The sequence below is a fragment of the Morone saxatilis genome, unplaced genomic scaffold (assembly GCF_004916995.1).
Source record: "Morone saxatilis isolate NCDOM2014 unplaced genomic scaffold, NCSU_SB_2.0 Contig7, whole genome shotgun sequence".
In the NCBI taxonomy this organism is placed as follows: domain Eukaryota; kingdom Metazoa; phylum Chordata; class Actinopteri; family Moronidae; genus Morone; species Morone saxatilis.
Genome location: NW_023340246.1, coordinates 3,720,581 through 3,733,487, shown reverse-complemented (window position 1 = coordinate 3,733,487; position 12,907 = coordinate 3,720,581). Strand labels below are relative to the sequence as shown.

The following is a 12,907-nucleotide window of genomic DNA, read 5'->3' as shown; positions in this document are numbered from 1 at the left end:
CTGGATTAACTGTGAAGTGTGGTCCATGCTACGTGCTCGCTCTGCTGCATTTGTCTCAGATGACACTGAGGACTACAAAAAGGTCAGATATGACCTGCATAGATTAATCAGACAGGCCATGAGACAATACAGACTGAAGCTGGAGGGATATTACACCACTGCTGATCCCCAGAGCATATGGCAAGGTCTGCAACAGATCACAGACTACAATAAGAAGAGTTTGGGGGCCTCAACCAGCAGAGTCACACTACCGGATGAGCTCAACAAGTTCTACGCTCGTTTCGAGGCCCTCAACACCAGCCGACAGGGAGAGATTCTGGCCACCGAGGGCATACTGGACACACCACTCTCTGTGTCACCGGTAGAGGTGCGCTCCGCTCTCAGAAGAACAAACCCACAGAAGGCAGCTGGCCCAGATAACATCCCCGGGCATGCACTCAGGGTTGCTCATCAGAGCTGACAGAGGTGTTAACAGACATCTACAACCTGTCCCTCGCTCAGGCCTCGGTTCCCACCTGCTTCAAGTCCACCACCACCGTGTCCCTCCCAAAGAAGAACACTGAGCTGTCTAAATGACCATCGGCCTGTTGCACTCACTCCAATTGTGATAAGGTGTTTTGAAAGGATAGTCATGACACAAATTAAAAAGACCATCCCGGCCACCTTGGACCCCTTACAGTTTGCATACAGACAGAATCGTTCCACAGATGATGCTGTCAACGCTGTCAACGCTGTCATCCACACTGCCCTCAAACACTTAGAGGGTAAGGACACATATGTAAGAATGCTTTTCATGGACTACAGCTCATAGTCATTCATTCCATACAGGCTCTCTGAAAAGCTCCTGCCCCTCGGACTGATACCCTCCCTCTGTAACTGGGTGCTCTGCTGAACTTCCTCACAGACAGACCCCAGTCAGTTCAGAGTGGGAGACCGACATCAGGCATCAGAACTGTTGAGCACAGGGAATCTCCAGGGGCTAATGTAATGTCACTTGCCACCTTAAGTGGTTTAACTGTGAGGCACAAGCACCTTTCAACTCATGTTCTTTGTTTTACTGTACCAATGTTCCTGCACTTTAAGTTATATGTTATATTTTAGTTTATATTTTATATTTTATTTTTCAATTAAATGATACAGACCTTTTTTGTGTTTGTAAACAGCTGACAGTTCTGTAGTAGCCAGCAGGTGTTTGCATTAACTCCAAAGATGTTCCATATTAATTATTACTAACCCTTTTAAACCGGTCGTTAGTTAACTGCAGTAAGCTCCTGTTTATTTTGGACCCATTGGGCTCCAATGATACGTAACTAGCTTGCCGTTTAGAAATCATCAAATCAGCCAGCGCAATGAAGCAAACAACGCCAGAACTACGCCACGCAGCCAAGCCACAAGACAGCCGGTCAACCACATCTTAGAATTAGGGTTACACTTGGCTTACCCCTGCCTTGCCATCGCACTTTTACTAACGCAGTTACTAGTTATACACCTTTGCATCGTTGCATAATTATTGTTGGATGAAATCAACATAAATTTGTCTTAGCTAATAACAAGTTATGTTAATGTGCCTAGCAATATTGCCAGACGGACCAGGGCCACAGGAATGATGCAATTTGCTTACACAAGAGAAAAATCTGCCATGTAAAGCACTAGCTGTTATCCAAAAAACTTCCTGTTCATCCCTTTGTTTATTGGCCGGCTTAAAAACCAGCGCATGACGTGAAATTTCTATAGTGAATCAGGATGAACAAAAAAATCATTTGTCAAACCACAAAATTCAACAAAAGAGACTTGGAAATGGACTAATTTAGTGTTTGGACTACTTCTGCCCCAAAGCCAAGAAGTCCTTCCTCTCAAAAAACCATAATATAATGTACCCTTGGATTTGATAAGAATGGGAAGGTCAGCAGCAGGAGGAAAAACTCTCCTGCATATTAGCAAAACCCCCATCGAAGGGTTCTAGCTCAGGAAACGTTAGGACTCTCTGGGAGGTGGAAGCTTGGTAGGGACATGCTTGTTGGGCTGTCCTGGCAAAGCACAAAAGTCAAAATGTTAACATGCTTGCTTTTATGGTGCGAATTTGTTGGGACAATGTTAATTATTTTTGAACGTCTTTTAGAACTGCCTCTATTTGAAAAGTGCCCTGATGAAACTTAACCCTTGTATTGTCTTCACTTTTCGGGACCCTCTGGTATTCCCGTCGGGGGGAAAATTGACCGAGGACATAATTTGGGGGTTTTAAAAACAATTCTGAATAAAATTTTACTTTATGAAACCATTAAACATATACTTGTTCTTTATCACAATTGAGATACTTATATGTTTACATGGTTGCTTGCAATCAGTCTCAAGACTGTGATATATAGATAATTCAGCTTAAATCATGCTTACTCTTTGAAAAATGAAGTGAGACAATGTATTGATTAAACATTATTATTTGAAAATAACTCTTCAATACATCAACTGGAACTTTCAACAATCAACACTTTTACTTATGAAATGCAGATGCACAACTGTGGCATAGTCTTGCAACAGGGTGGTACTTGAAAAAAAAGGACAGGCATCCTGTTACAAAAACACATGATTGCATTTTGGCAGTATTGTACCACAGATGTTACTTTTTGCAGTGTTTCTGCTATGTTTTGGTTTTTGTCTTTGGTCTTTGATTGGCCACACACCTGCGCGCCTTTCTCTTGCCACCGGCTTCACCTGAGAATGATGAAAAGACCAAGTTAGTAAAATCAACACACACAAACACACACACACACACACACACATACACCACACAACTGCAACATGGCACTCACTTCAGAAACTTGCTGGAGCTGAAGCCTCTGCCATTCTCCTCACTGTGGCTAGAGAAGCTGGGGTCCCGAGACATGTTGTTTCCTTTGGATGTGCGGTTTCACCAGTGCTTTGCCTAGCTCCTCAAGGAAAAGTTGTCTTCTTTGGAGCTTCTTTTGGTTCCAGTCTGGGTTGATTGGCATCCAGATTGTAAATGCATTATAGCCTGAGACATCCAGCATGTTGTAAAAGATCACGTTTGACAGCTGTAGCAGGCCAGCAGATTGTCATGGTTGTCTACCCCTCCCTTGGTGGCACTGTAGTCAAGTATGACCTCTGGCTTGCGGTCCTCCCGGCTACTTATTGTTCCATTCCTGTGTAGAGTGCTCATGAGCGACACATTCTTTCCTTTTTTTGGTATGTAAGATACCAGGGCAGTGTTGACCGTGAACATAAAGTTGGAGTAATGGACTGGCCTTTCTTTTCCACAGTTAGAACCTCGGGTGGGAGCTCCATCCTATTTTTCCAGATTGTTCCAACCTGTAGACACCAGCAAGGATAAAGAAGCCAAAGTAGGCATGCAGATGCCCATGATGTCCATCTCTTTCCACTGGTCACCGAAAACACCTCTCCCCTCAAGATTAGTCATATCTTGTGACTGATCATAAGTCACTGCAAATCGTGTGGGCCCTGGTACCATTCATATAATGTTAGCAGCTGAACGGGGGGGGGTGGGCCTCTTCACTGAATTTGAAAGACCCATTTAATCTGGTCCATTCTTAGACAAATATATCTGATATAATTGATATCTAAATTATCCTCATATTCTGAGACATCTTCCTCTTCCACATCGCTCTGTGCCTGACTCTCTTCAAATATGACCTCTAAAGCCCTCTGACAGCTAAATCTTTTGGTCATACTGAGGGTGTAAGATTCTGTACTGTGATGCAGAGGTATTTATCCATTTTGTCCCACCCTCTTGATGTGCAGGTGCGAGGCATGTAGTGCGAGAAAATTATGTTTACAATGTTATGGTTTGCAGGTGGACACAGGGTAGAGAGTGTGGGAAAGTGAGAGCAAACAGCTTTTCTGTGCTTAGATTATAATAATGTAACATTCTGTGTGTGGGCATGTTTCTGTGTGTCTCTGTGTAAGACCATATGAAGGATTTTAATGTGTGGGGTATAGTAGCATGTGTGCTTAAATATTTTTTTTGTTTTTAGAAGTTTATCACAGAAAATAAGCTAAGGCCATTGAGTTTCAGGTAAACAAAATGCATACTAAAATCTGAAACAGATATATTTGACCCAAATACCATACAAGGGTTAAGATGATTTGGCACTCAATAAATTTGAATTGAACATGTGAATTTTCTTAGCTTAATGGAGGGATTTGATTTACCATTGCCTGATTGCTATTAGGAAGAGCTTGGAGGGTTTGTTTGTGTTGTCCTAAAGATATTTCTTGGCTGGAGTCTGCTTCTTTTGGATTTGCTATCCTGTAAATGGGGGAAAGCACTTCAATGCCTGAGTACTGAATTTATTCACTTAACAAAATCATCATTGTAGGTGCTATGAAAATCACAGTGGCATGGATGCATGGATGGGGTAGTTGCCACTGTGCTATGGTGATCAGCTGGCAATCCTGTGAGCCAGGCTGGGAAACATTATTTCCCGGTGTCCAAACGCTTTGCTGTGCAGTGTCTGCTGATGCAGGGTGGAGGAGGGAAGGCTTTTGCTTCTATTGTCCTTGCAAAGTTAATGACATTATTACACATTAAGTCTGCTGGCAGATGCTTGTTGAATCCCGTTAGTGGTGCACTAACCAGGGATCGCAGGAAAAGGTAGGCTCTTGTGCCGCACTTAAATCCTTTGTTGCTAGATCATCAGTGGGCCTGGCCACACTGACGTATTGGGCCATAGGCATCTGTCAACTCTATCCATCTTGGCTAAGCAAGAACAGTTAACAAGTTACAAAACAAAACCAGATAAAGTATTAAAACCGTTCATTGCTCTGTGGTTGAAAGCCAGGGCTAGACAGCTGCCGTCATTCTCGTAGCAGTGCAGAGAGGAACACTCTTTGAAGTTTGAATAGCTTTTTATTTATAACTTAAAAAAAATAAATGATTTGAAAAAATATATCTACTGTTCACAGACAATTTAATGAACCATCCACATTATTTAACAGCAAAGTTCATCCTAACTAGCACATTTGTGAGCAAATGAACATTATAGTTGTATTGCATTACCAGTTTTTCCAATTTAATTTCTTAATTTAATTTTTACCAGTACATTGCACATTAACACTCAGCCAGATGTTGAATAATCAATTAAAATAACAATAAAACAGTATATTACAACTTTCTGTGGGCGATGGAGACTATTGAAATTATATGTGAAATACAACAAAGATGGCAGAGCCAGAGTTTAGCATAGCTACACCGCTTCCAAATCTCAATTTATATATGTCACACTTTCCTGCTTTCCTAAGTATTCTCATTATAGACAGACCGATTGACTGCCCAGTTGTTGCACCAGTGTTTACAATATTATCCCAGTAAAAATAAACTTGTCATTCAAAAGAAAGGTTCAGATTATTTACTGAAAGATCTTACAATAACTGTCTGGTCTTTTGAATCAGTAATGAAATCAATTTTATGTGTACATATTATTGTGTTGATTTATATATTCATGAATGACTCCGATGCACCATTGCTGCTTGAGTTTGTCGCTTCTGACACACGATAGATATCTGAAAGACAAATGAATGGTTACTTAGACAAGTTGATTCAAGTAAGTCGAAAAGCTGCTAAATTTAAAACTACAACTTACATCTTCTTCCACGCAGTCGACTTATCAAATTTAGTCCACTGAAAGAGGAAACACCTCCACTTGTACTCTATAGTAGAAAGAAATAAACATGTATAACTATAAGTGATAGCAAGACAAACATTCGCAGATTTAATGTAATAATTACTTAAACATTTGGCAGGTCTGTAGATTCAACTACAGGTACGATATTTTAACTAAGAAAGCCATTATGCAATAGTATTGTTATATTAAAAACAAATTACTTACTCTCGTTGGATTAGAGCCTGTGCTTGATGTAGGCCCAGGTATTTTCTTTGAGAGAAGAGCACGGATCTACAAGCACAATAAAATTTACTGCAATTTGCAAAATATTTAGCAAAATTGGCACTTTAAAAGAGCAGTTTGACATTTTGGGAAATATTTCTTATTCACTTTCTTCTTGAGTTAAATGAGAACATTGATACAACTCTCATATCTGTGTGCTAAATATGAAACTAAAACCAAGAAGAAAACTACTACTTAACATATTGTATCTTGTTTAACGGCAACAAAATGGTTACACTACACAAATCCCCACAAAACTTTTCGTTTCTGTATAGATTAGATAAACCAGATAAGCCACAACTTGTCAGTAAGTGTTACAGGTGCTGGTAGGGGGACTGTTGAACTTTGGACAGAGCCAGGCTAGCTGATTCTTTGTGCTAGACAGAAGACAATCAGCTGAGGTTGGCATAGACATTAGGAATGGCAGCAGTGGAAAGTAGTACATTGACTTAAGTAAACTACTTTTTACAGTACCACTACATTTATTTGACAGCTATGATTACTACTAATTAGCATTAGAATATAGATTGATAGTCAAACCACCCAACAGTGTCTAGAGTAATAAAAAAATAAGCTCCACCTCAACAAACTATGACAGTAAAAAGCTGCTCTTATTAAATATGTATAATAATCGAGCATTTTTATTTTATTTTTTTATTCTGAAACTAAAGCAACATCATGTAAGAGATAATGAGAGAGTAATCGAGCAAGAGGCCACCAGGCAAGAGTAAATCTCAGACTGGCTTTTAGTCATTAGTGAGGTCTTCCTGCTGTTGGACAAATAAGTAATATTAGCTGGCTTGCTATGCTATGTGTAGTTGCTCTTGCTTGATGTTTGGCTGTGTTAGAAAAGTTGTTGACTAGTTAGTTAGTTAGCTAGTTTTTGATAATAAGTAACATTATTGTAAAAAATGCACGTCTACAGCTGTCCATATACAGTGGTATTGCAACTGAGGGTGCCAACAAATATTAAATCTTACATAGTGTTGCTTTGAATACATTTTGCTGATAATACTTTTGTATTTTTACTTGAAACGAAAAAGTTTTTTCCACTATTGTCAGAGTGGTATTAATCTACTCCAACTTTCATCAACAAAGTAAAAAAAAAGTGTATTTCCCAAACTAACATATATTTTTTTAAGTCAACCTACCTTTGAATCGAATAGTGTCCCAAACACTAAAATGAAGAAACCCTGAAGAAAAAACAGATGGCAAGCATTCTTTATCATCGGAAGGAAAGTACCTAAAATGTTTTATTATACAAAAATACTGCCTTGTAAGCATGAAAATTAAAACCTTGTATTTCAATGGATGCAAATACCTGTAGTGAATTGAAGAATGCAAAGGCAATGTGGAGTCCTTTATTTGTTGACGATACCATGGTTCCAACTCCTAAAGACCAGGTCAGTCCAAATAAAGGAGTCAAAATGACCACACACCTTAGAATGACCCACAGCGTATGCTTCTCATCTGTTTGGGCGGCGTCTCCCACACCTCTTCTTAGCATTTTGAACAGGACCACAATTACAATTAAAATGTTGATAAAAACTATGGTCAAGGCAGGTATCACCATGGCCAGCAGAGCCTTTGTTTCCATCCAGTTGAGCCAACAAGCATAGTCTTTCCTGATGTATCCATTTCCCGGTGCTGTGACGGCAACAGTAATTACAGCTATAATCAGAGGGCCCCCATAGCCTAAACTAAAGCCAATGGCCAACATGGTTGACTTGGACATGTGGGAGAAGACCATGACTGTCCGGTAAAAGAGCAGAAGGCCTGACACAAGCATCCAAAAGAACAGAGCAAGGTAGAAAAAGTGCATAAAAAATGTTGCTGTGCTGCATGGTCCAACTGGAACATTGTAGTCTTCTCCTGGATTTTCAAGGGAGTTCTTGGCAATAGAGGCAGCAATGATGAAACAGATGTCAGCGATCAACAGAGACAGGGCAGTGTTAATGATGGAAACATGACGCATGAAAGCAGTGCTATTTCTGGTAATGGCTTTCCAAACATATCCTTCAATAATAAGACATATAACTAAGCTTGCCAGAGATATCCCAACTCCAACATAAGTTATTATATCCAAGACATCTTTCAGCTCTGGAGGGATGTCCGTTGCCATCAGAATTGAGAAGGAGGTGAGATGGTTACAGTTACAGGTTACCATATCGTTAACGTCCGAAACAAATTTACACCCCTTATCATCCCAAGCGCCCCGATTATCAAAGATTGTAAAGTTCCAGAAGACGCACTGAGGGTTTAGTGACAGGGACTTATTTCGCTTGTTGTAGGTCAGAGTGACATTCTGAATTGTTGCATTAATTCGGATTAACACTACAGCAGCATTGATGGTGTTATCACTGACTGTTTCATTGCTGTTTGCATCGAAGAGGCTCACGTTAAAGCTGGCATTCCGTGCTGGCATAACATTGTTAAGGGTGGAAAAGGTGATTGTGGTGATAGAGGTGTTGGTAATGTCGGTATGTGGAATGTCTAAAATGATGCTGGAGTTCAGATTTGCCATGAAGGAATTGTTAAACCTGGTTCTGTTGAGCAGGATCCGTTCAGTTTCAATGACAAACTCCCCCACTAACCCATTAGAGAGAGTCTCCAGTGAACCCAGTAATTCTGAGCTTGCATTGCGGGTTTCGTTTGCATTCAGAGTTGCCCAGGACTCTCTTGCATCATCGCCAATGATGACATCAACTGTTTGAAGTACATCCTGCAGATTAAAAGACATTTCATTGTGTGGGTAAAACCTCTCCAGAAAGTTAATAAGTACATTTGTGGACATAATGCAGATAACCTTTACCAAGAGGCTACAGAGCAGAGGGTTAAACCTACCTCCATGACAGGTTTATCAATGGTAGTGGACACATTTGCAATGGTGTTTAGGATCCCAACAATAGCTGATATAGTTGCAGATGAACCTGAGACTTGAGTTTTTTCTCCCACAACAGTTTTACTCAGATTCCCCACAAATGCTGGCACTTGCTCCTTTTCCAAATCCTGAAAAAAAAACATAGTGAAAACACAAAAACTTATGATACCACATTTTATTAGTATGAAATTGCAAACTATTCGTGACAAATAGGCGTTGTTAGGCCTGGGCTATTTTACTAGTTTACTAGATAGCTAGTTAGCAAAAGGTGTTCCTAGTCAGAAGGCACATCATTTATGAAAATAAGTATTTGTAAGGCACATCTTTACATATGATTATACTGCATTATTGGTTTGCTTTTGTATAATCTGGCAGAGGTGGAAAAAGTATTCAGATCCTTTAATTCAGTAAAAGTAGGATTTAGCTTGCTAGATATTTTTCTGGTGTTGATGAGTCGATTAGCCTCTGATCTGGGGGCATTTGTCGACGATATCACCAAAAAGTCGCAGAGTGGAAAATTAGGGCTAAAATCACATAGTGTGAACTCACCATAAATAGACAAATTTAATTTTGGTTCACTCATAAAATTTACATTAGTGACAGTTGATATGATTTTTCGCTGGTGCCCTTGTAATTTTAAACAATGAAAAAGAGTCAGCTCTGGCTAAAAAGGAAGCTGCTACAGTACCTTAATGTTTTGCACACTGTTTTTTGCAAATAAGAAAGAGAGAGGACTAACGCATATGTTAGCATTCACAAAATCACAATTTTGAATATCTGATTTGGTGTTAATAGCTAATATTTGTGACCTGTACGGTACACTGTATGTTTCAGAGATTTCTAATAGGGATGATATGTTATGCCCAGTAGATCACCTACCTGTGACACAATGAGTAATTCCTTGATTTGTGATAAGATGCAGGTGTCCTCTATAAGTTTCCATTTTTTTTCCTGACAGACTGCAGTCTTGCTCCCCTCTTGACCTTTACCACAACCAATGGTGGAAGTGTCATCTTGTTGTCCAACCCCATACTGGCTATCTCTACAGTCAATATCTTAAGAGTTAAATAATAACAAATAATCAGTTAGTGTTAGAGAAAGAGGTAGTAAAAACGGCAACAAAAAAACCAAAGGTTTTAAAGGTTGCTCTTACTGTCTCTGAAAATGTTCATTGCTGTCGTCATCTTATAACCAGTTGGTTGATCTACCTTACATTCAAAACTAATTGGAGTTAATCCGTCACAGCTTATCGGGTATTTATGCTTGATGCAGTAGATTCCTGATTCGGAAATAGTTTCTGTAAACATTTAACAGCTTGTTAATAAGATAAACTGTTAATAGCTGTGTCCAGCTTTTCAACATGATGACAGTGAGGAGTTTTTAACAAAGACTTCATACATACCTATTTCTAAAACAGTTGGGCCTTGATACCACTTCACTTTATAGAGTGACTGCACGCAGCAATCAAGGGGTTGTTGCTTGACCTCTTGGCAGTTAACATTCACTTTACTCTGTAGTTGCACAATGGGAGCTGGTTGGATTTTAGCTTCCAGTACTCTTCCTTTTTGGGAGAATGTAATTACTTGGCCCTCCAGAGTACATTCATAGTTTCCTGTGATTAACAAAAGTATTAATAATTACATAGCTACCACTGTAAAATAAAGAAAAACAGAAAATTGTCAATAATCCATAAAATATTTAATGTAAGATGCATTAGCAGTGAGTGATATGGGCTCTGATTTGTAATATGAATATGATGGCTAAGCAAGTAGAGAATTCTGTCAGCTTCAAAATCAATTTAATTTTTTTCATTTTACTCTAACACAGGAAAAGAAAGTTTAAGCTTTTCACAATAATCCAACAATAAAAATCAACCCTAAATACAATATATCTGTGCAGTGTCATTTGATCATTCCGTATTCCATTCAATCTGGCAAACAAAAAAATTGGTCAAAATAACTGTGAGGCAGCTGGATTCATCAGATACCAAAATCGTGTGAATCCATCATGTTTGAGATTTTGACCAATCAGCATCCTCTGAGGAACTACTGTGTGACGCAACGAGGAATGACTGTTCATTTTAAAACAGCTGCTAAAAAGGCTAGCGTAGATGCTACTAGCATCTGTTCTATCAGAACTGGAGAGCATTTCTTCATTGAAAGCAGACCAAAGAACAGCACTGAAGGCTTTTCTCAATGGAAAATAAGTTTTGACTCTTTTCCCAACTGGCTTTCTAGTTCGCTGATCTGACTGGTTGAAGTTAGCGCTTAATAGTGATAGATAGAGGGTTCAGCCAATTACCTGTGATGAAGTGCCTGCCCTTTTCCAAACAGTTTCTAAGGATGACATCCCAGATGATTCTGTGTAACGTCTGGCATGTTAATTAAAAGTGGGTAATCAAATAAAATAGAAAACAACAAAATCCCTGGGGTTTATAACAATAAAACCCACTGTAGGCAAACTATGTGCACTTCATAACAGGCTACAGCAGGCTACAGGCTGCATCTTTTTATTGCAACAATGGTTTCAAAACATTCCCTGCATGCTCCCCAAAAATAAGAGCACGCTTCAGATTAGATTGCACATGCGCACAGTGCAGAACGAGTACAACCGAAAATAACTGAAAAACCAAAACTTGCTTGGGTTCTTTCTATTTTAAATTTTTGATGCCCACGGGAAATAATTTTTAGCCATAAAAGTAATAATTATAGTAAAAGTAATAACAACAAACCACAACAAACAACAAACAACACACAACAAATTCAGGTAGCTTTGACTTACCAATATCAGCAAGGACGACATTCTGAATTGTAAGCAAAGATTGTTTGCCAGAAATAGTCATTTTAATCCTTGTGTTATTTTTTATTTCCCGTCCATTAAATTTCCAGCCAGATCGAGAAATTGTTCCTATAGCAAGGCCCTCAGGAGGGCCACACGTCAGCGTCATAGTGTTACCAGTATAAAGGATGTCAGGAGGAGGGCTGATTGGAGTTGGACCTTTGGAGAAAAAAAAGAGAGGACAGTTAAGAATTTAATTAAGTTAAACAAAAAGTAATAAAGCCTTTTTGAACTTACTGTTGTAAAGTGCTGTAACTGAGCCCAAAACAGGGGCAATAGGCTTCATTGCTTCAGGGAGGGCTTGATTTGCTTTGGCAAATTCATCCGTTTTAACTTGTGTTGTCTGAACAACAAAGTCTGTAATTACACTTCCTTCTCTGTAATAACAAACAAAAGCAAAGTGGTGATGTGAAATGTGTACAGCTTTCTGCATCCAAATGTTTTCAATGCCAGAATTACCATACCTGAATGCATTCACAAAAACATTGAGAAACCCTGTGATTCCCTTATATTGTTCCTCCACCTGTGGAGAGATACGGTTAACTACATTAGAACGCAAAGAACTGAAAATAGGAGTTAGAATTGGTTAGAACTGGATATATTGTTAACAATGTCTTACCACTGTTTCAATGCTTGATTTGAGATTCTTGTATGTGTCACTTCCTGAATTACTTAATGCGTCTGTGTAGTCCTTGTCCAATCTTACTGACATTTGCACATCAAAACCTGTTTATTTAGAAAAGAAGACAAAAATGCAAAGCTATTGATTTCATTTTTGTTGTGATGTAGAGTAAAAAATACATTCCAGAAAAAGGTAGGTAAAGCAGTCAATCTCAAAAATCCTCATATCCTTTTCAACTATGTTGTTACTACAGCTTTGAAATGTCAAGTGGCTGGTTGAATTTAAAAAGAGCAATATTTGAGAAGTAGTCACCCATTTTGATTCTTTCTGTACAAGGTCTCACATTAACAGGTAATTGTTATTGTGTACAACCAAGTTCGCAGATCATGACACACGGTGTTTAAAACATCTGACAAAAGGTGAACCATAATGTAAAATATACTTTTTGATGGATCATAGGACAGTTCATTGTACCTTCTTACCCCCTTTTTGTTGATAAAACAATACCTGTAACAACTGTGGTGGTGATAGTGGTAGTGGCCTTTGTAGTTGTTGTGAGGGCTGTGGTTGGAGCTGGGCTAGAGGTAACCACTGATGTTGTAGCGGAAAATGCAACAGTTGTGAATTGTAATGGCAATTTTTAAGAAC

The 12,907-nt window shown here is 39.0% G+C and overlaps 1 protein-coding gene across 1 annotated transcript in view; it reads right to left on the bottom strand.

Annotated features, from left to right (window-relative positions):
* Window positions 1-4,894: 4,894 nt before the first annotated feature.
* Window positions 4,895-12,907, bottom strand: part of LOC118340923 (adhesion G protein-coupled receptor F5-like) — a 29,227-nt gene continuing 21,214 nt past the window's right edge. The window contains exons 16-28 of the mRNA XM_035679087.1: window positions 12,257-12,363; window positions 12,102-12,160; window positions 11,875-12,014; window positions 11,581-11,796; window positions 10,202-10,411; window positions 9,953-10,096; window positions 9,679-9,854; window positions 8,763-8,927; window positions 7,240-8,640; window positions 7,070-7,111; window positions 5,862-5,927; window positions 5,616-5,682; window positions 4,895-5,535 (exon numbers count right to left, since the gene is read on the bottom strand). Coding sequence (XP_035534980.1) covers window positions 5,465-5,535; window positions 5,616-5,682; window positions 5,862-5,927; window positions 7,070-7,111; window positions 7,240-8,640; window positions 8,763-8,927; window positions 9,679-9,854; window positions 9,953-10,096; window positions 10,202-10,411; window positions 11,581-11,796; window positions 11,875-12,014; window positions 12,102-12,160; window positions 12,257-12,363 — 2,864 coding nt within the window. The 3' untranslated portion in view covers window positions 4,895-5,464. The remainder of the gene's footprint in view (window positions 5,536-5,615; window positions 5,683-5,861; window positions 5,928-7,069; window positions 7,112-7,239; window positions 8,641-8,762; window positions 8,928-9,678; window positions 9,855-9,952; window positions 10,097-10,201; window positions 10,412-11,580; window positions 11,797-11,874; window positions 12,015-12,101; window positions 12,161-12,256; window positions 12,364-12,907) is intronic.